Source organism: Giraffa tippelskirchi, chromosome 5 (assembly GCF_054371585.1).
Source record: "Giraffa tippelskirchi isolate mGirTip1 chromosome 5, T2T-mGirTip1v1.2.pri, whole genome shotgun sequence".
Classification (NCBI taxonomy): Eukaryota; Metazoa; Chordata; class Mammalia; order Artiodactyla; family Giraffidae; genus Giraffa; species Giraffa tippelskirchi.
In genome coordinates, this window is record NC_137279.1 from 174,749,449 (window position 1) to 174,775,278 (window position 25,830).

The 25,830-nt window shown below is 40.4% G+C and overlaps 2 protein-coding genes and 2 long non-coding RNA genes across 9 annotated transcripts in view; 2 read left to right on the forward strand and 2 right to left on the reverse strand.

The window, feature by feature from the left end:
* IPP (intracisternal A particle-promoted polypeptide) overlaps positions 1–25,830 on the forward strand; it is a 75,605-nt gene that overhangs the window by 36,044 nt on the left and 13,731 nt on the right. For 2 of the 4 annotated variants that reach the window (XM_081488610.1, XM_081488609.1), the window contains exon 10: positions 3,121–3,541. The exons of 1 other annotated variant lie outside the window; for it this stretch is intronic. In XM_081488610.1, the coding sequence (XP_081344736.1) occupies positions 3,121–3,182 (62 nt within the window). In that variant the 3' untranslated portion in view covers positions 3,183–3,541. Of the gene's footprint in view, positions 1–3,120; positions 3,542–25,830 lie in introns of those variants that run through there. One more of the 4 variants, XM_081488611.1, reaches the window with a different exon arrangement.
* On the reverse strand, positions 1,048–6,356 carry TMEM69 (transmembrane protein 69). Of its 3 annotated transcripts, none has more exons than XM_081488626.1 (3): positions 6,185–6,356; positions 3,230–3,369; positions 1,048–2,050 (listed from the first exon to the last, which is right to left on the reverse strand). In XM_081488626.1, the coding sequence occupies exons 2-3, from the start codon at positions 3,281–3,283 to the stop codon at positions 1,337–1,339; spliced, it is 768 nt and encodes a 255-aa protein (XP_081344752.1). In that variant the 5' UTR covers positions 3,284–3,369; positions 6,185–6,356; the 3' UTR covers positions 1,048–1,336. The 3 variants fall into 3 exon arrangements, with proteins under 3 accessions (XP_081344752.1, XP_081344751.1, XP_081344750.1); XM_081488625.1 differs by lacking the exon at positions 6,185–6,356 and adding an exon at positions 5,270–5,328 and having other exon boundaries at positions 3,230–3,366; XM_081488624.1 differs by lacking the exon at positions 6,185–6,356 and adding an exon at positions 5,270–5,328.
* LOC145505776 (uncharacterized) lies at positions 7,200–15,217 on the reverse strand. The gene is made up of 3 exons (XR_014053288.1): positions 13,192–15,217; positions 10,728–11,235; positions 7,200–9,753 (listed from the first exon to the last, which is right to left on the reverse strand). It is a non-coding gene; the product is annotated as an uncharacterized LOC145505776 (long non-coding RNA).
* On the forward strand, positions 11,275–15,213 carry LOC145505775 (uncharacterized). Its single transcript, XR_014053287.1, has 2 exons — positions 11,275–12,780; positions 13,034–15,213. It is a non-coding gene; the product is annotated as an uncharacterized LOC145505775 (long non-coding RNA).

Consider the following 25,830-nt stretch of genomic DNA (forward strand, 5'->3'; position numbering starts at 1 on the left):
GTAAAGAATCTGCCTGCAATGCAGGAGACCTGGGTTTGCCTGCAGTCGCTGTCCACAGTGATTTTGGAGCCCAAGAAAATAAAATCTTTCACTGCTTCTACATTTTTCCCTTCTATTTGTCATGAAGTTATAGGACTGGATGCCATGATCTTAGTTTTTTGACTGTTGAAAGTTTCAAGGCAGCTTTTTAACTCTCCTCTTTGACCCTCATCTAGAGGCTTTTTAGGTCCTCTTCATTTTCTGCCATTAGAGTGTTATCATCTGCTATCTTAGGTTGATGGTATTTCTCTTGGCAGTCTTTGATTCCAGCATGTGATTCATGCAGCCTAGCGTTTTGCATGATATACTCTGCATGCAAGTTCAATAAGCAGTGTGACAATATATAGCCTTGTCATACTCCTTTCCCAATTTTGAACCAGTCAGTTGTTCCATATCCAGGTCTAACTGTTGCATCTTGACTCACAGGTTTCTCAGCAGACAGTTAAGGTGGGTCTGGTACTTTAACAACCCTGTGAACAGTACAAAAAGGCAAAAAGATATGACACTGGAAGATGAGTCTCCCAGGTAGGAAGGTGTCCAGTATGCTACTGGGGAAGAGCAGAAGGCAATTGTTAATAGCTCCACAAAGAATGAAGCGGCAGGGCCAAAGCGGAAACAACACTCAGTTGTGGATGTTTGTGGTGGTGAAAGTAAAGTCCGATGCTATAAAGAACAATATTACATAGGAATCTAGAATGTTAGGTGCATAAATCAAGTTCTGTCTATACTCTGCCAAATATCCTGATAAAACCAGAAAATATGTCCCGCTTTTCTTTGAACAGAGGTTGCCCTTGTGACAGTGTTTCCCACTGACTTTTAAAGCCACAGATTCTTTCAGTTCAAATAACTAGGTTATGCCAGGTAAAATAAGCTTGGAAATGCAATTTCCAGGGGCAACTGCAATGAAAACTCCACACTAGAACCACCCGTTATTTTCAGACACTCATGAAGTTTTCCTCTGAGAATGTATGTGTGTCTGTTTTCAATGACTGTAAAGCTCTAGCACAGTGTTTTTCATGTTTTTTTATTTACATTTTTCAAAACAATTAAAACATTGAAAATTTTAAGTGGATGACTATAACTCATAAAAAGACTGAAAGAGAATTTTACTTAAGGGTTTTCAAGCTGCTCCTCAGTGATTTCTATTAGATAAAGATTTCTACAAATGAAAAATCGTTTGTAAAGAAAATATCACCTTTCCTGGGAAAAAGCTAAACAGGAGAGGTAGAAAAAGATGACTGCAAAACACAAGGCTTCTAACCAACATGCTAACATTATCTATAGAGTAGTTTTATATTTATTTTACTTGCCCAAGTCTCTTGGGTCCTTTCTCTGGATAAAAATCTTTCACTAGTAAAGTGATTACAAATGAAAAAAAGGCCACTAAAGTGACTACTATCCTCAGGGCTTTGAACCAATTGGGATAATGCGGCAAGAGAAAAAGTTCGGTGTGTAATGCTATCCCCAAACCTATTATTACTGTGACTATAGCTTCACTGAGTCTTTCAGAAATAAAGAAAGCAAACCATGAAAACACAACAGGAGCTACACTATTAGCTAAATTGAGGAAGTCAGGTTTGGCTGGACTACCTTCTGGCAGAGCAAAACCCCACCTGATCCCTCCTAAGAAAGAAAGGAAACTGGCTCCATAAGCCAGCTGAGTAAAAGCTAAGATGGGAATATAAGTCTTTGTCATCACCATGACCAGTGGTGGAGCAACGAAGGGGACTAGTCCTGCCAGAGTTATGTATAATGCTGGTTTTGGGCTGTCAGGCAGGAAACTGATGGTTCGTGGTGGCCTTGGTGGAAGCACTGCTTGCTCTTGCTTCTTCTTAAAACTGCATAGGGAAGTATGATAATACTGTGTCTTGCTCACACATGCTGGAAAGGATGAGAAAAGCCAAAGCCTTGGAAACAAAGGGGGAAAGTTCTGCTGAAGACATGTCTTGTGAGAAAGTGTTTCTATTCTCCTGCTGGCTCCTGGTCTGACTGTGGAAGCGTACTTCAGCATCTATAGGGAAAATAGAACCAGAAGACAACAAAACAGACTTAAAAAAGAAAATCACCAAGTGTTTTAGTCACAATATGAAACAATATAAAAACAAACCACAAACCATGTGCTGTTAGCATGTCAAAGGTTGGTATATAGGGTGATATTATTGCTGCAAAGACTATTAAATAGCTATACAACATGCAAAAGAAGCTACTACCGAATAGAAACTGTGATATGTTTTGCCCTACCACAATATTATCCCATTAAAGAAATATCTGGAGGAACAGGTAAAAACTAGGTCTTTAGCTTTTGGCATTCTAAACTGCCTCTTCTATTTATAAACTGAAAAAGAAGCTGCACTAATTACTGTGGCAATTCTGTTTTATGTAAAGAAAATTAAGCTTTAGACACTGCATACTTTTCATAGCTTCATGCCTTTCTACAAGTCTCTGCCTAGAATTTTAGATTACCATTTTCCTCTCTAGGGAACTTACCTTTCAAAACTCAGCTGGAGGCTTTCTCCAGTCTGATTTAGTTCTGCTATAAGTAAGTACCCTATGCACACTCCTATCGTAACTCTCACAGTGAATTAAAATCACATGTTCACTTGTCTGTTTCAGTAGACCTGAGGGCTTGGACCATATATTTTTTTTTTCCTTTGCCTTAAAATCCCCAGTGCCGTTATGGCACATGGCCAAAGCAATAACCTCTTCTGCTGATTCTGTTCTTTAGTGAGTAGATTCCATACTTCAATAGTTACACAGATCAACTATAACTCAGAAAATACTGGATTAAAGAAAACAAAAGAGCTATTTAAAGAATATTGGTAGTTACTCAAAATTGCTAGGCATGATTCCATCTTGAGAACTGTTTTTTCTCCTTTTTGTCTAGAATGTTCTTCCCTGAGGTACCTGCACCGCTCATTGCCTCACTCTGACCACCCTATTTATAAAAGCAGTACTTAAGTCTACTGTCCCTATTCCCCTTCCCTGCTCTGTAGTTCTCCATAGCACTTACCAGTTGACATACTAAATATTTCACTTTGACATATTAAATATTTCACTTATTTGTATTTTACTCTTACCCAGATCAACTAGAATATGAAGATAAGGATTTTTGTCTTCTTTATTTTACTACTATTGTCCAGTGAAGCAGTGCTTGGAAAGTAGTGCTCAAATATTTGCTGAATAAACCAACCTTTGAAGATGCTTGAGAAAACTTCCGGATGAAGTGAAGCATACTGGGTCCCATTGAAAGTCTTGCTTAGAAAGATGCCACACAGTTCTGATTAATGCATTTTTACAGCTAAGTGGAGGGTCTGAATCAGAAGCATGCTGCTGTGTACAAAATAAGATGTCATTTAATTTTCTTCACTTCATACATAATTTTTAAAAATAGGAATTTGGGGGAATTTCTTCCATATAACAGTTTCCTTTGGAAACAGTCATTAATGTTTTTGCTGTTGGGTATAAAGAAGAGTAATGCAGAGACAATGTATCTAGAATTTTACAGATGCCTCTATCATTTCCCAACTGTGTGACCTTGGATAAATTCCTTCCTTGAAGTGCCAGCTTTCTTATCTTTAACATTGGAAGTCATAGCTTGTCTGCTTTCTTTTTTTCCCCTTAGTTAGTTATTTTGGGGCTTAGGAGTTTATAGCTTAAAAGTAACGATAATATCAATCAATACAACTAGCTGTGAACCAGGCATTATAACTATGTGTTTTATATGCACTACCTTATTTATTTAATACAATCACCTCATCAACTTGGTGCTGAGTGGTATTAATAACCTTTTAAGTTAGAGTGCAGATTTTGGAGTCAAATGACCTGGGCTGGAATTCTGGCTCTACCATGTATTAGTTGTGATTTTGGACAAATTATTTAACCTGACTATAGTGCAGTTCACTAACCTAAGGCTTATAATAACTACATAGGGTCGCTATAAAAATTAAGTAAGTTAATAGATGTAAAAAGCTGAGCACTGTCCCTAACACAAAGCAGGCACTAAAAAAAAAAAAAAACAACCAAACTAGCTATTATTCCCACCTTACAAAATGTAAGCAACCAGTAAGTGGCTGAATGAGAATACTATGAACCCAAATCTGTCATGTTTACATGAGTCCCAGTATTAAACAGAAAAACAAAAGTGTCTAAAATCCAAAACCCACAGTTGCTGCTTAATTTAAAAACTTGGGGACTTCCCTGGTGGTCCAGTGGTTGAGAGTCTGCAGTCTCCCAATGCAGGGGACGTGTTTTGAGCCCTGTGGAGGAACTAAGATCCCACATGCAAAGCAACTAGGCTCTCCAGCCGCAAGGAGCCACATCTAAGATCTAACACAGATAAAAAAAAAACAAAACACCTTGGCAGAGACCCCTTGCATCTCTCAAAAGATTCCTTTATTAGTAAATCTACTTCTCGCCTATTGGGGAAAAAAACAAAACAGTGAACTAATTTCTTGATCACAGATATTAGGGCTGGGTCAAGAAATTCTGTATACCAAGACTGTCAATGGCTATCTCTCCATATATGGAAGCAAGTAGGGAGTTAAGTTATCCTGGGTCAATTAGGTAATATGGGCTTCCCTGTGGCTCAGATGGTAAAGAATCTGCCTGCAGTGCAGGAGACCCAGGTTTGATTTCTAGGTCAGGAAGATCCCCTGGGGAAGGGAATGGCAACCCACTCCAGTATTCTTGCCTGGAGAATTCCATGGACAGAGGAAACTGGCAGCTTACGTGCATGGGATCACAAAGAGTCGGACACAACTGAGTGACTACACAAACACACACACCTCCTGACTCCCAAACACACATACCTGCAGGACCAACCGACTCAAGTTTGTTCAAAATCACCTTTCTAAGGAATTTCAAAAATCTACATGCTCCCTCAACCTTCCGAACTCCCTAGACACTGTGACATGTGCCTTCCAACTCAAGGGTATTAAAGCAAAAATGTGATAGGCTAAAGCCCGGGATGGCAACGGGTGAGATTAAGGAGAAAGACCTACGAGTTAATCCACTCAATTTGGGTGAAAATGCTCAATACTTCCACTGCGCCAGATAAGAGTTACAAACTCCAAGTCTTAGAGCCGACATCAGTAGAAAAGGGATGAAGTCTGGACGCAGAGATCCCCGGGAAATTTTGTTCAACAGTGCCCGCGGCTTCAATTTACACTAAAGCCTTGGTGCCCCACCACTTTTCCCAACCTGCACCTGTGGCAACAGCCCGGCTACTCACTTGCCAGCGTCACATACGAAGTAGAAACCTAAACTGCAAGAAGAGCTCGGGACTCTGGAAAAAAGACTTCCGGCAAGTGAGACTAAATAGTCCACCTCACTTCCTGAGAGATGAGAGGGAAAAAAATGAGTCCGGGTGGAAACTTGACCAGCGCTAACTAGTTCCCACCTTGGGTTTTCTGTAAAAATAGTTCTGGTAGAAACTGGCTTTTGAAGTCTGTAGGATACCTAAATGATCCTTTCCTTTCTAGTCCAGGTTTCCCAGCCAGCAAAATCTGCCCCGCAGAGTTCGGGAAGGTAGAGTGCAATTACTGAGTGATAGTGGTGGAGGAAGGTAGGAGATTTGGAGTCTAGGCCAAGTATGACTTGGCCAAATTGCTTGCCATCTCTGGAACTCATTTTTTCTTTTTAAAAAATATTTATTTGGCTGCACAGAGTCTTAGTTGCAGCATGTGGGATCTAGTTCCCCGACCAGGGATCGAATTGGAACCCCCTGCACTTAGAGTGCAGTCTTAGCCAGTGGCTCACCAGGAAAGTCCCTAGAACTCATCTTTTTATTTTGCATAAAAAAGAGGTTTCTAGGATAGCCTGGGCATATCTCCCAGCTCATTAAGGTACTGAACTAATACTACTTAAGGGGGAAAATGTTCCACTTCATTCTCTTTGGCGGTACCTGGAAATTTTGTTAAGAAATAAAACAAGGGGCAAGACTTTTATTTTCATGTAAAGTGTGATAAGAGCCTTCATGGTGACCCGTACGTTAGATTAGTCCTCCTGTCTCTCTCTGCTTTAACTTTTATTTGTGGGCTTTGTGACCTTGAGCAAGTCCCTTCCCTTCTCTGGGCCTCCATTTCACAGTCTGTCAAAGGAAACACCATCGGGCAATTTGCGCGTTTATTTGAAAACAAAAGGAGACCTGCAGGAGTCCACGCTAGCCAGTTCCCCCATTCCTCCGGATTCTAGGTAGTCTAGCTTCCTGGTTGACGGCTATCACATGGTTTAGCCTCTCGTACAGAACAGGTTCACAGCGAATTCTTCCTAATGGTGACACTTTCCCGTCGCCATAGGCTTTCACTTTTATTTCCTTCTCGGCCATGGCAGCGCCGCCCCTTCCCGTTCTGCGATACCCAATAAGACTTAGAGCCGAAGAAACAGCTTCTCCGCCCTGGCACTGGAGCAGGCTCTGGCCAGAAAACCGCTCAGTACTGGGACAGGGGCGTGACGCCAGCGGTCGGGCGGAACTACCGCTCCCAGCGGGTAGTGCGTCGGCACTAGCCACTCAGGCCGCCAAAGCCCGGCCGTGTGGCCTGCTGGGGGCTGGAGTCTTAACGGCGCGCGCACGTGAAAGAAGGAAGGAGCCGAAGGTGGGAAAGGGTCGGAAAACACACGCCCCTACAAAACCGGTTTGTTAGTACTTGTAGAGGTAGTTTGGAGAAGTGCGCTTGCTGAGAGGTGGGGTGTGGGAAGGTGCAGAATGAAGGGGCGGGGAAAAACGGGTGCACATATACACCCCCACCCACTCATTCACCGGCGCACAGGCCCTAGGGCCTGGAGAGGGGATATGAAGGGGAGTACCAAATCCAGCTGGTCTCCGCCTCTGAGGCGGCGCTAGGAAAGACAGTGTTCAATTCTGTAGAGGGGCGGGGGCGCCGCCAAGAGCCGCAGCGGAGGGAGCTGGGGGCGGGGCAGGGAATAACCGCCGTCCCCTCGGCTAAACGTTCGCTGCTTGGGGCGCCTGCGAGGTGGGGGGGAGGAAGGGGGGGGGTCACGCGAACAGGGCTCATGCGCATGCGCATGCGCCCTTGTGGGCGGTGCGAACGGGTGGGCGTGTGCGAGGCGGGGTCAGATTGGGGGAGGGCCGGGCTGGTCGTCGCTCCACCCCCTCCACCCGGTCTGCCCCTCCTGGGCCGTGTGGGCCGGGCAGCCATTTTGGGAAGACCTTTGTTATGGTTGTGGGCTCTCCACCTCTGCCGGATCTGGAAGCTGGGGACGTGCCCTCAGACGCCGCGACTGGTCCCTAACTGTAGCCCCTCCACTGCCCGGTGAGTGAGCGTTCCCGACAACGGGGCAGTAGGGGATCGTGAGTGATCCGGCGCAGGGCTCCACCCGGTGCCTGACTGACCGGCTGTTGAAACAAGTTGAAGGGGGCTCTCTCACACAGGTGGTTGGGTGTAGGTCGGTCCGGGGACCGGGAGCAGAGCCCACGGGTCGTGTGGTTCGAACGGGGCACCTTCGCCCACGCGTGGAGCTTTGCACACGAGCGTCGTCGAGACTCTGCCAGAGCGCTCCTACTTCAACTTTGCTCTTCGGGTCGGAACGCTCACCTGCGGCTCTCTGGCTCCTCTCCAGGCGTTCCGGCTTGTTGGTGATTGAGTAGCTTGGTTTACGGGTTACTTTTTCTTTCTCCTTCTTAAATTAGAGCCAAGGGCTTTTGTTTTCCAGTGATGGAAAAATCTAAGGGGAAAAAAACGTGTGAGTCTAATGTGGGGTATCTGAGGGGAAAAGAAGAGCTTTAACCCCGCACTCCTGCCCCCAGTGTTCCGGTTCCCCTTGGTAGCAAAGTGTTTTCGTTTTTAGATGGTCTGTCCAACCCCTACCGACTCCTCCCTACCTGGAGAAAAAAGCTGGTCGATCTTCAAATGTTTTAGTGAGGACTTTTTCTGTTTTACATCTACCTCTCCCTACTCCCCGTGAAACTCAAAAGAAAGGCTGAATCTAAAATGGCTGTAGCTTGGGGAAGTGCCCCGAGCTTAGTAACTTAAATACGTTAACAAGTCTTGAATTCTTAGTTATTTTTCCTTAGTTGTTTTTCAACAACTGGGTCTTTTGATCTTACTGTTGTCTTAGCTTGAAGAGTCTTTGCTAGGTGAAAACAAAGGTGAGGCTAAAGTAGTTTGCTTACTCCAAAAGTTTACATAAGAGTGGGTGCGGTTTTTTGGTAGTTGCTAATAGTTTTGAAATTGTGCTGTGGTGTTAATTTTATCAGCCAACTTGTGCTGTTACTTTGGTTTGTCATATTTGTTAAAATACTTGCTGTTAATGTTTATTGCTTATCTGGGAAAAATAAAGTTTATGGTGGCTTATGTTTTAGTTTAGTAACAAGTCACATTCTGTGTAATTCCTTCCAAAAAGTATAGTGATTGGTCTTCAATAGACTTAAATTTGCAGTCTGGTCGATTGCTGGCCATTTCTAAGGTCTTGTATGTTGGGACATGTATCAGAAGAATGTAAGACAAATGAAAACAGACTTTAAGTGGAGTGCCTGATTGTTGTGCCCTTTCAAACAAAAGGCTGTTTTTTTGTTTGCTGCTTTAAAAAACCCCATTAGATCCAGAGGTTTAACTGAAAACAAAAGGACATAGAATGGAAATCAAAAACAGTTAACTTCAGTATTTGGGAAGATGCTCCAGTTTCAAGTTGAAATCTGTCTAAAAGATACAATAATAAAGTGCTAATTGTGAATGAGAAGTTTGGAATTAATAGGAAAATAAATTATTTTACTTCATCTTCCTTCAGTAGGGAGTCAATTTGAATTTACCTTTCCACATTCGTTCAATACAAAAGTTTACTTTTTGTCAACTCCCCTAGGATTTGTTGTTGTTGTTCTTAAATTATTTTGGTGGTTTTACAGAAAAAACGTTTAAAGTGCTTTATAGAAATTACAAGTCAGTTGCTTTGTGTTTTGCTGTTATTGATTACTGAACCCATAAACTTGGGTGAGACCTCATTTTTTTTAAAAGTTCTCAAAACAGTTTGTACATACTGATACAAATATTCCTTTAATTGATTCTGAATAGTATCTTATCAAAGCTCATGAAATTTGGTGGTGGTGGGGTGGTGTTAGGAAGCCATTTTTATTTTGAATGAATTCAGCTTGGTTTTCTCGTCAGTGGCTGTTTAGTAGTTTGGTTGGGGACAGCACATGCAGCCATTTTAGTAAGTTTGGAATGACAAGAAATCTGGGACATATTTCTGCTTGTAATTAATATTTAAATACTTAGATAAAACATAACAATTTTGAATCATACTTCCAACAAATTGCGTATCTTTGTTTTATGATTAAAACGTAAAGTATATGCACTTAGTAACAGGAGTAACTAATGTGCCAGAGGCTTACAGTTGCTTGAATTGCTTTATATTTTTATTAGTTTATTCCTGTGAGGTAGATATTGTTTTATTCCCAATATTTTAGTTGAGGAAAATAAATTCAGATATTCATCCAACTAGCATGTATTTAAACCTAAGCAATTTTTTAAATATCCCAACTGAAAAAGTGTTTGTGGAAAGGCAAATTGTGGTATGTATTTATGGTTTTTCAAATAATTGGGATGGGGAGGGAATCTAGGTGATACTAAGATGAAAAACTTGAATAAAGTTTTTGTCTTTCCCCATTCATAGAAAGGGACTGCCCTGGTGGCTCAAATGGTAAAGTATCTGCCTACAATGCGGGAGACCTGGGTTCAGTCCCTGGGTCAGGAAGATCCCCTGGAGAAGGAAATAGCAACCCACTCCAGTACTCCTGCCTGGAAAATCCCATGGACAGAGGGGCCTGGTAGGCTGCAGTCCATGGGGTCTCAAAGAGTCGGACACGACTGAGCGACTTCACTTTCTTTTCTTTCACACATAGAAGACATACTCCTTCATAACTGACTATAGTTGCCATTGTCTGCAGTTTGATATGTGGTTGTGCTGAGAGGTAGCTGCCCAAGTCACTTCAAAATCAGACTGATTTTTATTTCCCACTGGATTTCTGCTCAAAACAAAATTGGCTACAATCAACCTTGAAAAATAATTCAGTGAGATGAGCTGAACTTCTTTTGTCCACAGGTATATCTTAACTAATGAGGTAAAATATTGCTCATGTTATGAATTTTACAGGTGATTTCAGATATACTCAGCAAATATTTAAATGCATCTAATAGTTATTTTTATTTCCTGAAGCAAATAATCAGCCTTTTGGTAGGACTTCCCTGGCAGTCCAGTGATTAAGGCTCTTCGCTTTCATTGCAAGGAAACCTGGGTTTGATATGTGGCTGGAGAAGTAAGATCCCACATGCAGCATGGCATGACAAAAAATAATAGTAATAATAAAAATTATTTATTATTTTAAAAAAATCGACCTTTAACTGATCTGTTGGGCACATAATTTTTCAAACAAAATGATTCAATCATTCTTTTAAGAAACACTTTAAGAAATGCTGGAGGCTGTACTGTGGTGCCAGTTTCAGCCTGTTAAGGACTAGGAATGCCTAGATGACTATAAAACATTCCTACCACACTGGAACTTAGTAGTTTAACAGATAAGCACAAAAATATTCACAGGATAACAACACAGAAAGCGGTCTTTCTTAAAAAAAAAAAAAAAACGTTAATCACACAGTCATGTCCGACTCTTTGCGATCCCATGGACTGTAGCCTGCCAGGCTCCTCTGTCCATGGGATTCTCCAGGCAAGAGTACTGGAGTGGGTTGCCATTCCCTTCTCCAGGGGACCTTCCCAATACAGGGATCGAACCCGGGTCTCCTGCATTGCAGGCAGATTCCTTACCAACTGAGCTACTTGGGAAGCCCAAGAATACTGGAGTGGGTAGCCTATCCCTTCTCCAGGGGATCTTCCCGACCCAGGAATCGAACCGGGGTCTCCTGCGTTGCAGGCAGATTCTTTACCAACTGAGCTATCAGGAGTTAATTTTTCACGTAGTCATTAAGCTTACCTTCCTTTTCTATAATAAAACTACTTTGTCATATATTAATCAGATGTCAGACAAGAGGATCATCAGTATGAACAAAGTTTTAGTGCACTTTTCTGAGCAGCAGGTCTGTATGTGTGGAATATGTTGGTTGTGTTTCTGGTTGTCTTTTAAGAATTTTTTGATTATACTTTATATTGCAAACTCTGGTTTCTGCTGATGATAAGTTTGAAAGTGTTAGTCTCTCAGTCATGTCAGACTTTTTGCGACCCCATGGACTGTAGCCCACCAGGCTCCTCTGTCCATGGAATTCTCCAGGCAAGAACACTGGAGTAGGTTGTCACGCCCTTCTCCAGGGGATCTTCCCAACCTAGGGATCAAACCTGGATCTCCTGCATTTCAGGCAGATTCTTTATTGTCTGAGCCACCAAGGATTATATATTTAAATGTCATTATATAAAAAGGTTCTCTTCTGAATTACTGCTGTCCTTGAAGTTTACAAGTATGTTGAAAAGTTGGTTTGGGGGTTCTTCGGTTAGTTAATTAAAAGGTAGAACTATTCCAGTGTTCCAGCTATGTGCTTATGAATTATTAGCTCTGCTTTCTAATTAGTCTTACCAGGTATGGTGGAAGGATAGTGAGAACCATTTATTGAAGGCTTCATAAGCTAGAGGGTGTAACAGAGTCCATTTTATATATACATATATTCTTGTTACTCCTTAAAACACTTGTTTAAATAGGTGATATTAATGCTTCTATACGTGAGTGTACAGAGGATCCAAGAAGTTCAGTGGTTTGCATAACATAGTGAGAGGTGGGGACTCAGACAGCTGTCTGATTCCAAAGCTGGATTTTCACCACATCATGTAGAGAGATGGTGTGGTGGTATGGTGGGCATAGTGCCCTTGGTTTGAATCTCTGCATTACCACTTAAAGCTTTGAGACTTTGGTAAAGTTTTAGGTGTGATTTCTGCCTGCTTCTTTGTTGTTAAATGGGGGTAATAGTACCGTCTCGTAGAGTTTTTGTGGTAAATAAATGACATAACATTTGTATAGTTCTTAATACAATGCCTGACCATTGTAAGGACTTCATAATTGTCAAGTAAATTTTTCAAAATTGTCTTTACCTTTTAGTCATTGAATTAAATTGTATGAAATCTGAACAATGGTTGCACATGGGCTTTTTGGTATTCTTTTTTTCATTTTCTGGTTATTAGTTTTCTGTTGACTTCTCTTTATTTGAATCAGTACCCAGGTCCCACACACTATAATTGACTGATATTCTTTTAAGCCTCTTAGTTTGTATGTTTCTTCTGGGTTTTTTCTTTTGTACTTTGTTGAAGAAACCAGTTTAATTCTCCTGCAGTGTCCCACATTCTAGATTTTCCTGTAAATTGGTAGCCTTTTTTTTTTTTCTGGTTTGTTCAGTGTTTCTCATTTCATTTTCTCACAGTTTCTCTGTTGAGCAGCATAGAGTAATTGTATGAGATATTAACCCTCCTTCAACATGGTTGTAAAATAGAGTGTTTGTTTTGGTCCTGTGCCCAATTCAGTGTTAACTTTTCCAGGTAGTTTGTTTCTTGTCCTTTTTTTCCTACCTAGTGTATATTTGTTGTATTATAAAATTGAGCTAAGTATACTGGGTTTGTAGTGTTTTTGTTTTCTTCTTTTGGTTACTGGTGAGTAGTTTCCTCAGCCTGTTTGGTCTGAAATTTTCTCTTCTCAAAACAGCATTTTTTTTCCTATTGTTTAACCCCCACCCCGTGTGTGCAAGTGCAAGCCAAGCCGCTTCAGTCGTGTCCGACTCTGTTACCCAGTGGACTGTAGCCAGCTACCAGGCTCCTCTGTCCATGGAATTCTCCAGGCAAGAATACTGGAGTGGGTTGCCATGCCCTCCCCCAGGGGATCTTCCCCACCCAGGGATCAAACCCATGTCTCTTATGTCTCCTGCATTAGCAGTCAGGTTCTTTATTACTAGTGCCACCTGGGAAGCCCTTTTATTCCTCCTAGTCCCTAACTCGGAGAAGGCGATGGCACCCCACTCCAGTACTCTTGCCTGGAGAATCCCATGGACAGAGGAGCCTGGTAGGCTGCAGTCTGTGGGGTCGCGAAGAGTCGGACACGACTGAGCGACTTCACTTTCACTCTTCACTTTCATGCATTGGAGAAGGAAATGGCAACCCACTCCAGTGTTCTTGCCTGGAGAATCCCAGGGACGGGGGAGCCTGGTGGGCTGCCGTCTGTGGGGTCGCACAGAGTCAGACACGACTGAAGCGACTTGGCAGCAGCAGCAGCAGCAGCAGCAGTCCCTAACTATTAAGCATTACACCTATGGAGTACTCACTGTAAACAAGACCCTTTTTTTATTTCCCTGAGAAAAGCATCCAGGCACTGTTCTTAACACTTTACATATATTCACTCACTTAATCATAGACTTTCGAACAAGCTCCAATTACAGGTAAGGATTTGAAGCAAAAAGAGGTGAAGTGATTTGTCCAAAGTCCTGCAGCTAGTACATGGCAGAGCCAACCAGATCCAGAGTCTTCTCTTCTAACTTACAAGTAATGTTTGGATTTTGAGCAAAAAATTTATTCTTGAGAAGAGATTTTTAAATATGCTTGTACATAAAACTAATCCACTTAGTTATCTGACTCTTATAGCCGGAATTTAATGTGTCAGATTGCATCAGGTGATAAATATACTTTTGTAACATAGTATGTTTCATAATATGTTTGTTTATTTGGAACTGTTGTGATTTAAGTCAATTACCTTTCTATTAGTGGGATAGTATATAGGTCTGTTTGCAGCAGGTGCTTGTGACTTTTTAATAACAAAATGTTGGAAAGGAGATAACTACCTGAGAAAGGTTGCAAAGTTTAGTCTAAAAATTTTATACCTTGTGAATTACTTTCAGGAAATGTTTTTTGGAGAATGAATCAGAAGGCACAATGATTAAAATTCGTTACTAATGGGAATACTGGGAAGATTTATATGTTGGACATTCTAGTGATTGGGCTTCAAGTTTTTCTTTGTTTCTTTTGTCTGTTTACCATTTAACCCTGTTCCAATATTGCCTTTTTGTGAAACTTGGTAGAAGTGGAAGCTGGAAAAGGACATGTAACTTGTTTGCGTACACACATATACTTTCTTTCCCAGGCCCCTGGTAGCTGTGACCCAGCTGTGCCACACTTGAATGGGTACTTGAATCTGGAGTGAGAGAGATACAAAGGAGCAAGGACAGTTAAGAATTAATTCTGTTGACTTGTGGCAGTGGCATGCTAGCTAGTGGGCAGTTTTCTGAGAGACTTCTTCCTGTGATGTGACTTTGGTTGGTGGTTTTGACTGCTTAACTTGACTTGATTTTTACAGGTTTGCCAAATCATCTTTTTTTTTTTTTGAACTCTCAATATCCTGTTGATAAATTTCCTATTCTGCTAATACACCGAAACCGGATTTCTTTTTTTGAACCAAGGATCCTAATTTGTAAAATTGTCTAATATGATTTGCTCCCTCTAAAAGATATAATTACTGCCTCTATTTAGAGTGATCTCCTCACTCAGTAAGTAAAAAAGTCCATGAATGTCTTTTTTAAAGACAAACCTAAACAAGAATTTTCCCTTTTATCCACTCCCAATTCTTAAGAGCAGTCGTTCTCAACGTTTTTAAATATATATGAGATAAGGCCTGGACATTGTTAGTTTATTAAAGCCCCCATGTGATTCTGTCTTTAATTCTTTTATTTTAAAAAAACAGTCAATGTGCTGTGTAGAATATTAGAGTATACAGATATGTGAAAATAAAAACTTGACATTGCTGTCATTCAGAAATCACTACTGTTATCTTTTGGTGCATTTCCCCGCCCCTGTCCCCCCCCCCCCCCGCCCATCTTTCTCTAAGCACATATATGTAAGTGTTTACTTTTATTTTACTAAAATGAGACAAGTTTACAGCTTGGGTTTTTTTTAAACTGGGTGATACCCACACTCCATATTCATTTCCTTTAGTATGCAGGTGCTGCTTTTCAAATTTCTCCAGCTGATCCAAAAAAAAAAGTCTGCTACTGCTGGCTATCCAAACTAATATCTGAACCAGGACTTTGTCCATTGTAACCCTTTGTTTAGGGAATTTCTTGGCAGTCCAGTGGTTAGGGCTCAGCACTTTCATTCTGTGGCCTGGGCTCAATCCCTGGTTGGGGAACTAAAATCCCACAAGCTGTGCAGCATGGCCAAAAATAAATAAATAAGATAAAAATAAAAGTAAATTAAAATGCACTTTGTTTAATTTGTCTGTAATCTAGCTTTGTGTTTAATTGCTAAGTTGTGTCTGACTCCTTTGTGACCCCATGGACTATAACCCTCCAGGCTTCTCTGTCCATGGGATTTCCCAGGCAAGAGTACTGGAATGGGTTGCCATTTTCTTTGCCAGGGGACCTTCCCTATCCAGGGATTGAATCTGTGTCTCCTGCGTTGGCAGTCGGATTCTTTACCACTCGCACCACCTGGGAAGCCCTTAACCTAGCTTAGTCTTTATTTTTCAGTGATGCTGACTTTAAAGAGACTGGACTGGTTGTCCTGAGAATGCTTTTGTACAGTTGAATTCTTATGGTATCACTTAGTTTGTTCCTTTTGTTCCTGTATTTATCTCTAAAGTTTACAGGGAAAAGCTTGATGGATTTATATCTAAACATTTTGGTGAGAATGCATCATAGCTCTATCTCATTTTGCATCATGTCATAATGCACATAATACCTGGTTGACCTACTTTTAGTAGTGCTAAAGTTGATTCTTGGATTAAGGTGATAATAGTCGGGTCCATTGGAGAAGGCAATGGCACCCCACTCCAGTACTCTTGCCTGGAAAATCCCATGGACGGAGGAGCCTGGTAGGCTACAGTCCATGGGGTCGCTAAGAGTCGGACACGACTGAGCAACTTCACTTTCACTTTTCCCTTTCATGCACTGGAGAAGGAAATACCAACCCACTCCAGTATTCTTGCCTGGAGAATCCTAGCGACGGTGGAGCCTGGTGGGCTGCCGTCTATGGGGTTGCACAGAGTCAGACACGATTGAAGCGACTTAGCAACAGCAGCAGTTGGGTCCGTATATTAAACAGTAAATCTTGCCCCTTGCAACAAGAAACTAATTTGAGTGGTGCTACTTTGTACAAGTTCTTTGTTTGTTGTTAATCGTTAGCCCAATTTTTTAAAGACAGCTTTATTAAGATAGAATTTACTTAACAAACTACCCACTTTACATGTACAATTTAATGGGTTTTTTGTTTGTTTTTTACTATATTCACAGTTGTATAACCATTGCTACTATCTAATTTTAGAACATTTTCATCACCCTAGAAAGAAATCTCATGACCGTTAGCATTCACCTCTTCAGCCCTAGGCAGCCACTAATCTCCTTTCTGTCTCTGTGGAATTGTCTATTTTGGACATTACATATAAATAGAATTATACAGTATGTGGTCTTTTGTGTCTGGCTTCCTTCACTAAGCATAATGTTTTTAATTTTCATACATGTTGTAGTATGTTTCAGTATTTTTCTTTTTTTTGCCATATAATCTGTTGTATGAATATTCCATATTTTGTTTTTTTACTCATCAGTTGATGGGCGTTTGCATTTTTACCTCTTTGCAATTGTTAGTAATGCTGTTATGAACATTCATGTCTTGAGTTTTTGTGTGGATATATGTTTACATCTTTCTTGGGTCTTTCTAGAAGTGGAATTGCTGGGTCATATGGTAACTGACTTCTTAAGAAACTGTTTTCTGAAGTGACCCCTTGGTCTCCTGGGTATCTTGAGAGAAATGTCTGTTCATATCCTCTGCTTCCTTTTTAATTGGGTTGTCTTTTTACTGTTGTGTTGTAGGATTCTTTTTTAATTGAAGTTTGACATTTTATTTCAGGTGTATATGATAATTTTATAATTATAGCAGATATTGCAAAATAAGCAACATAATAAGTCTGGTTAACATTTGTCACTATATAGTTACAGAATTTTTTTCTTGTAATGAGAACTTGCAACTTTTAAATATGCACTGCAGTATAATCAACAGAGAGGCCTGGTGTGCTGCAGTCCATGGGGTCACAAAGAGTTGGCCACAATTGGGCGACTGAAGGACATAATTAACTGTGGGGTTTCCCTGGTGGCTCAGCAGTAAAGAATCCACCTGCCAGTGCAGGAGATGCAAGTTTGATCCTTGAGTAGGGAAGATCCCCTGGAGAAGGAAATGGCAAACCACTCCAGTATCCTTGCCTGGGAAGTCCTGTGAACAGAGGAGCCTGGCAGGCTATAGTCCATGGGGTCGCAAAAGAGTCAGACGTGACTTGGCGGCTAAACAACAACATAATTAACTATAGTCACCATGCTATACCTTTTATCGTCATAGCTTATTTATTTTGTAACTGGAAGTTTGTACCTTTTGACCCCTTTAACCATTTGGCCCACCCCACCCCGCCTCTGGCAGTCACCAGTCTGTTCTCTGTATATGAGCTTGATGCTGCTTGTCTAGATTTTACATATGAGTGAGATCACAAGGTATTTGTCTCTCTGTGTCTTATTTCACTTAGCCTTGTACCCTCAAAGTTCATCCATATTGTTGAAAATGGCAAGAATTCATTCTTTCTTATGGCTGAAAAATATTTCAGGGTGTATGTGTGTGTTATTGTTTTCCTTTCCTTTGGAAAACACTCAGAAGTGGAATTGCTGGGTCATTTGATAATTCTGCTTTTAAGTTTTTGAAGAACCTCCATACTGTTTTCCATAGTGACTGTACTAGTTTACATTCCAATGAACAGTGCATGAGGGTTCCCTTTTCTCTACATCCTTGCCAGTATCTTGTCCTTTTTATAATATCAATAACTATTCTCATAGGTGTAAGGCGATATTTTATTGTCATATTATTTTGAGTACAAATCCCTTACATGATATATGATTTGCAGATCTTTTCTCTCTGCGTTGGCCTTTCACTTTCTTGACTGTGTCCTTTGAAGCACAAATGTTTTTAATTTTGATAAGGAAGTTCAGTTTATCTTTCCCTAACTTAAAATCATTCCTCTGTTTACTTTTAGCTCTTATACTAAGGCTTTTGACCCACTTATAGTTAATTTTTGTGTTGTTGTGGTGGGCATCCAGTGATCATTGCACGATTTGTTGAAAAGAAAGACCATTTCCCCCCCGTTGATGTATCTTGGCTTCTTTGTTAAAAATCATTTGGCCATACTTACTAGGTTTACTTCTGGTTTCTTGGTTCTGCTCCATTGACCTCTATGTTTATCCTTATGCCAGTATGCAGAATTGAAGCCCTTAATATATGTTCCTTTTTGATTATATATCTTTGTGTATTTCATCCTGAATTCGGTGTTGGTCATTCTCTTGGAATTTTAAGTAATTTTGCTTTCTTTTGACTATATCCCAAAACTAAGGCTTCCCTAGTAGCTTAGCTGGTAAAGAATTTGCCTGCAGTGCAAGAGACCCCAGTTTGATTCCTGGGAAGTTCCCCTGGAGAAGGGATAGGCTACCCACTCAAGCATTCTTGGACTTCCCTGGTGGCTCAGATGGTAAAGAATCTACCTGCAATGTGGGAAACCTGAGTTCAATCCCTGGGTTGGGAAGACCCCCTGGAGGAGGGCATGGCAACCCACTCCAGTATTCTGGCCTGGAGAATCCTCATGGACACAGGAGTCTGGTGGGCTACAGTCGACGGGGTCACGAAGAGTCAGGCTCGACTGAGTGGCTAAGCACTTCCCAAAACTATCTGATACTGTTACGCCTTTTTTATTTTTATTTTTTGTACTCATTTTTTAAAACTTTATATGATATCATAGTTTTTAATTTTAGCAACTTTTTAATTCTACTTTGTGAGAGTCATCCATTTTGTTTATGCACATCTCTAATGTGATCATTTCCTGCTGTACAGCATTGTACAAATCCACAATTTAATCAGTCTTGTATTGTTGTTTAGTTGCTAAGTCGTGTCCAGACTTTTTTGCAACCCCATGGACTGTAGCCTGCCAGGCTCCTCTGTACCTGGGATTTCCCAGGCAAGAATACTGGAATGGGTTGCTGTTTCCTTCTCCAGGAGATCTTCCCGATGCAGGGATTAAACCTATATCGCCTCATTGGCAGGCAGATTCTTTACCATTGAGGCACCAGAGAAACTCTGAATCAGTCTATTGGTGGACATTTAGGTAATTTAGTTTTTTGTCTACTGTATGCAATCCTGTAGCAAATACTCTTATGCATTTTGTCTTACTTTCATGTATGGTAAGATTGGGTGGGTCATAGATGTTTCACAGCTTCCGTTTTGTGTTTGTCAAACTGTTTTCGAAAGTAGTTCTATGAGTTTACACTCAACCAGCAATATGTGAAAATTTCTTGTTGCTTTATATTTTTATCAGCACTTGATAGTTTCAGGATTTGTTTTTGCCAGTTTGGAGAGTGTGAGATAGTACCTCATAATTTTACTCAGGTTTTGAAAGTATGAATTTATGAGTAATTCTGAGTAATACATTATGTAGTGCTTTATTGTATTTCAGAACACTCACTCATTGCATGCATGTCTCTTATGGGCAGAGTAATATGTTAAATATGCAGTTATATTTTTTGACAGATAACTTGGTCGTCATTGAGTTTGTACTAGAAACAGAATTTTTTTGTTTGTTGGACTCCTATCGTGTAATAGCAGACCTTACTTATCAGTATTAATAATCATGCTATTATCCTAACAGACAGAAATGCAGTAGAAGAAATCTTAAAGGTGTATCAAGATGTGCTCAAATTTCATGGTTTAGAAGCTGTAGGTATGAATTAATCTCCTGAAATTTAAAAAAACAAACAGTAGAATATGACCCTGGGCTCTTTCCTCTGATGAAATAATAATGTGAAGGTTAAAAATTAAGCAGGGCACCAGTAACCCTGGAGTTCTTATTAAGGACTTGGGAAGGAAACTAATGTGCAGTTAACAAATAGGTACAGACTATTGTAGGGTTTCTTGGTCCTTCAGAGGAATTGAAAGTGGTAGACATTTAAACCTAAGTAGTATTCTTTTCAAATCATGAGATTTGGAAAGGAAATTTTAGGACCAGTGAATACCTGAAGATATGCAAAGTCAATAGTCTTGGACTCTGCAGTTTAAGGAATAAGGAATGTTTAAAGAGAGGTCTTAAGAACAGTTAAAGGAGATGCTAATGGATAAAGTTGTCAACATTTCTTAAACAAATGATTATTTAATGATCATCCTGTCTGTACTAAGAGATTACCCCATTTGCTATTAATCCCTATCAAGCATAGGGAAATAAATATATAAACAGGTAAATAATACATGGTGATGGATACTTGAGTATAGGTATGTGCATGATCTAATGCTTCATGAAGTAGAGATTTAAGTCACCCACTTACAGGTGAGAACTGAAGACTTAAAAATGAATGAGATGGTGAAGAGATTCCAAAGAAACAAAATGTGCTGCATCAGAGCTTTTAGGTAGTGGTTATATTTACAGTGGAGAAGGGGATGGCACCCCACTCCAGTACTCTTGCCTGGAGAATCCCATGGATGAAGGAGCCTGGTAGGCTGCAGTCCATGGGGTCGCGAAGAGTCAGACACGACTGAAGCGACTTAGCAGCAGTAGTAGCAGTATATTTACAGAGTAAAAGAAAAAGAATCAGAAAAGAAGTAATCACCGAGTAGGGAGAAGAGCAGGATATCTTGATGCAATGGATGGTTGCCACTCATGCTGCTCCCTGACAAAGATTACACCAGTCCTTTGTGAATATTTTCAGTATGGATATGTCAGCTTTCCTGTATCCTTTCCTTCCTTCCTAACATGAATGAGTTGTAGTATAGGAATAGACAAATAAACAAGTGGAACAGAAGTCTAGAAACAGATCTATGCATACGTAGAAAAAACTTAAAATTGAGCTGCCCTTTTGAGGGGTGATAGCCCACGGGTTACAGGATCTCAGTTGCCTGACCAGGGATTGAATGTGGACCATTGCAGTGAAAGCCTGGAATCCTAACCACTAGGCCACCAGAGAACTCTGAGTTGGCTTTTTAAATCAATGGAGAAAGAATGGTTTGGGACATTTGGGACTAATTACTCATGCAGTTAAAAAAAAAAAAATGAAACTAAACCTGGACCTCATACTGGATGCAAATCAGTTCCAACTGATTGATGTCTTAAATGTAGAAGGCAAAACTATAAAACTAAGAAGATAATATAGGTAAATTCTTTGAACTTTGGGGAAGAAAGGCTTTTATACATTAGATTAAAAATATGTATCTTAGGGACTTCCCTAGCAGTCCAGTGGTTAAGACTCTGTGCTACTGCTGCAGGGGGCACCAGTTCAATCCCTGATTGGGAAACTAAGATCCCACATGCTGCATGGCATGCCCCCTCCCCCCAAAAAATCATGGCTTGATAAGCAATTTTGACTACACTTTTTTCAGCTTTTTTTTCCCCAGCTTTTTATTTAAAAATTTTATTGGAATATAGTTGATTCATGATGTTGTGTTACTTTCAGGTGTGTTGATTACATTTAAAATAAGAACTTGGGTTCATCAAAAAAAAAAAAAACCCAGTGAAGTTGGAAAAGATACTTGAAACACTGTAATCAGAAGATTGGGGTCTGTTGTATTGTCTTACTTCAGATAAGAAAAAGACCAGCTACTGAAAGAATGGTAAAATGATAAGAATAGATAATTTGACCAAAAAATGAAACACAAAGAGATGATAAATAGATTAAATGATGCAAAGACTGTGGTAGGTCATTTTATACCCACCAGCAGAGCAGAAAATTAACGGCCAGTCTGACCATACCTAGCTTTGTGAGAGTGTGGAGCAGATGGAACTCTAAAAATAACCACTTCTGCTGGTGTAAATTGGTGACCTGATTGAAAAGCAATATGGCATTACCTTGTGAAGTTGAAGATGTACTACCTATTAGTCAGCAATTCCTTCATTTATTTATGTATGCATTCAGCAATGAGTACCTACTATGTAAGATAATGTTCTTTGTGCTTTGGTTCAGTGGAAGACGTGAAAAATGTATAGGTGATCAGTACTATAGAAAAATGTTACTTAACAGAATGAAAACAGATTGCTATCAGGTCACTTCTTGTTTTTCACTTTTTTGGATAAAGTTGTAAAAGTGTGAAGTATGGTTTATTAAGTCAGTGCCACTGCATCCTTTGAGTCCTTCTAGATTTACCAAAATGATTTATGAAAAATCATTCATCAATCCATCATCAGAAATAATTTTTATGATCTGTTAGCTGAGAAATAGGTTACATCCTTTTTCAGTTCTGTGGTATAAGCAGATTGCAAACTACCCTATCTATGAGATGATGTTGCATTTGAGGAAATACGCCGAAAGCTTGTACAATTACTAAATTCTGTCTATTGAGTTTCCCTGTGGTCTGTTTTGCCGAAACTTTCGCCTCAGGTTCAAAGGATTTGTTAACAGAGTAAGCCATTCATTATATACAAATAAATAATACCAATATTTATTAGAGCATTATCTAGCTTACTTTCAATATACTAACATTAAAAGAAAATAACTAGAAACAGCAGAAGATACATCACCAAATTGGTCTTTTTTTTTTTCAAATTGGGTTTTGACAAACATCTACACTCAAACAGTGCTGAGAAGTCCTGTGTCACAGCACATCTGGAGACCCAGTTGGGGAAAGGTCCCAGGCAGCCTGTCAGCTCTGTAGGCAACTGCAAAATTGCAGTTCACGATTCCCACATATAATCCCAGGACACAAACTGATAGCATCATCAATCAGTGAGCAAACTGAAGCTCTGATTTATGTTCACGCTTAAAACTTCAATTCAGTTGAACAGTCGTGTCTGACTCTTTGCGACCCCATGGACTGCAGCACGCCAGGCCTCCCTGTCCATCACCAACCCGGAGCTTGCTCAAACTCATGTCCATTGAGTCAGTGATGCCATCCAGCCATCTCATCCTCTGTCGTCCCCTTTTCCTCCTGCCTTCAATCTTTCGCAGCATCAGGGTCTTTTCCAGTGAGTCAGTTCTTCACATCAGGTGGTCAAAGTATTCGAGTTTCAGCTTCAGTATCAGTCCTTCCAATGAATATTCAGGACTGATTTCCTTTAGGATGGACTGGTTTGATCTCCTTGCAGTCCAAGGGACTCTCAAGAGTCTTCTCTCAACAGCACAGTTAAAAGCATCAATTCTTTGGCAGTCAGCTTTCCTTATAGTCCAACTCTCACATCCATCCATGACTACTGGAAAAACCATAGCTTTGACTAGATGGACCTTTGTTGGCAGAGCAATGTCTCTGCTTTTAAATATGCTATCTAGGTTGTCCTTTCAAGGAGTAAGCGTCTTTTAATTTCATGGCTGCAATCACCATCTGCAGTGATTTTGGAGCCCAGAAAGATAAAGTCAGCCACAGTTTCCACTGTTTCCCCATCTATTTGCCAGGAAGTGGTGGGACCAGATGCCATGATCTTAGTTTTCTGAATGTTGAGCTTTAAGCCAACTTTTTCACTCTCCTCTTTCACTTTCATCAGGAGGCTCTTTAGTTCTTCACTTTATGCCATAAGGGTGGTATCATCTGTGTTTCTGAGGTTATTGATATTTCTCCCACAATCTTGATTCCAGCTTGTGCTTCATTCATCCTGGCATTTCTCATGATGTACTCTGCATATAAGTTAAATAAGCAGGGTGACAATATACAGCCTTGACATGCTCCTTTCCCAATTTGGAACCAGTCTGTTGTTCCATGTCCAGTTCTAACTGTTGCTTCTTTACCTGCATACAGATTTCTTAGGAGGCAAGTAAAGTGGTCTGGTATTCCCATCTCTTTAAGAATTTTCCACAGTTTGTTTTGATCCACACAGTCAAAGACTGTGGAGTAGTCAATAAAGCAGAAGTTGTTTTTCTGGAACTCTTGCTTTTTCAATGATCCAGAGGATGTTGGCAATTTGATCTCTAGTTCCTTTGCCTTTTCTGAAACCATCTTGAACATCTGAAAGTTCTCAGTGCATGTACTGTTGAAGCCTGGCTTGGAGGATTTTGAGCATTACTTTGCTAGCGTGTGAGATGAGTGCAATTGTGTGGTAGTTTGAACATTCTTTGGCATTGCCTTTCTTTGGAATTGGAATGAAAACTGACCTTTTCCAGTCCTGTGGCCTCTGCCGAGTTTTCCAAATTTGCTGGCATATTGAGTGCAGCACTTTCACAGCATCATCTTTCAGGATTTGAAATAGCTCAACTGGAATTCCATCACCTCCAGTAGCTTTGTTTGTAGTAATGCTTCCTAAGGCCCACCTGACTTCACATTCCAGGATGTCTGGCTCTAGGTGAGTGATCACACCATCGTGGTTATCTGGGTCATGAAGATCTTTTTTGTACAGTTCTGTGTATTCTTGCTGCCTCTTAATATCTTCTGCTTCTATTAGGTCCATACCCTTTCTGTCCTTTATTGTGCCTATCTTTGCATGAAATGTTCCCTTGGTATCTTTGATTTTCTTGAAGAGATCTCTAGTCTTTCCCATTCTATTGTTTTCCTCTATTTCTTTGCGTTGATCACTGAGGAAGGCTTTCTTATCTTTCCTTACTATTCTTTGCAACTCTGCATTCAGATGGGTATTGGGTGTATCTTTCCTTTTCTCCTTTGCCTTTCACGTCTCTTCTTTTCTCAGCTATTTGTAAGGCCTCCTCAGACAACCATTTTGCCTTTTTGCATTTCTTTTTCTTGGGGATGGTCTTGATCACTGCCTCCTGTACAGTGTCATGAACCTCTGTCCATAGTTTTTCAGGCACTCTTACCAGATCTAATCCCTTGAATCTATTTGTCACTTCCACCATATAAACGTAAGGGATTTGATTTAGGTCATACCTGAATGGTCTAGTGGTTTTCCCTACTTTCTTCAATTTAAGTCTGAATTTGGCAATAAGGAGTTCGTGATCTGAGCCACAGTCAGCTCTCAGTCTTGTTTTTGCTGACTCTATAGAGCTTCTCCATCTTTGGCTGCAAAAAATATAATCGATCTACTTTCGGTATTGACCATCCGGTGATGTCCATGTGTAGAGTCGTCAATTGTTGGAAGAGGGTGTTTGCTATGATCAGTGTGTTCTCTTGGCAAAATTCTGTTAGTCTTTGCCCTGCTTCATTTTGTACTCCAAGGCCAAATTTGTCTGTTATTCCAGGTATCTCTTGACTTCCTGCTTTTGCACTCCAGTCCCCTGTGATGAAAAGGACGCCTTTTTGGGGTGTTAGTTATAGAAAGTCTTGTAGGTCTTCATAGAACCGTTCAACTTCAGCTTCTTCAGCATTAGTGGTTGGAGCATAGACTTGGATTATTGTAATATTGAATGATCTGCCTTGGAAGTGAACAGAGATCAGTCTCGTTTTTGAGATTGCACCCAAGTACTGCATTTCGGATTCTTTTGTTGACTGTGAGGGCTACTCCATTTCTTCTAAGGGATTCTTGCCCACAGTAGTAGATATAATGGTTATCTGAATTAAATTCACCCATTACGGTCCATTTTAGTTCATTGATTCCTACAATGTTCACTCTTGCCATCTCCTGTTTGACCACATCCAATTTACCTTGATTCATGCACCTAACATTCCAAGTTCTTATGGAATATTGTTCTTTATAGCATTAGACTTTACTTCCATCACCAGTCACACCCACAACTGGGTGTTGTTTTCGCTTTGCCTCTGTCTCTTCGTTCTTTCTGGGGTTCTTTCTCCACTCTCATCCAGTAGCATATTGGGTACCTCTCAGCCTAGGGAGTTCATCTTTCAGTGTGGTATCTTTTTGCCTTTTCATACTGTTCGTGTGGTTCTCATGGCAGAAATACTCAAGTGGTTTGCCATTTCCGTCTC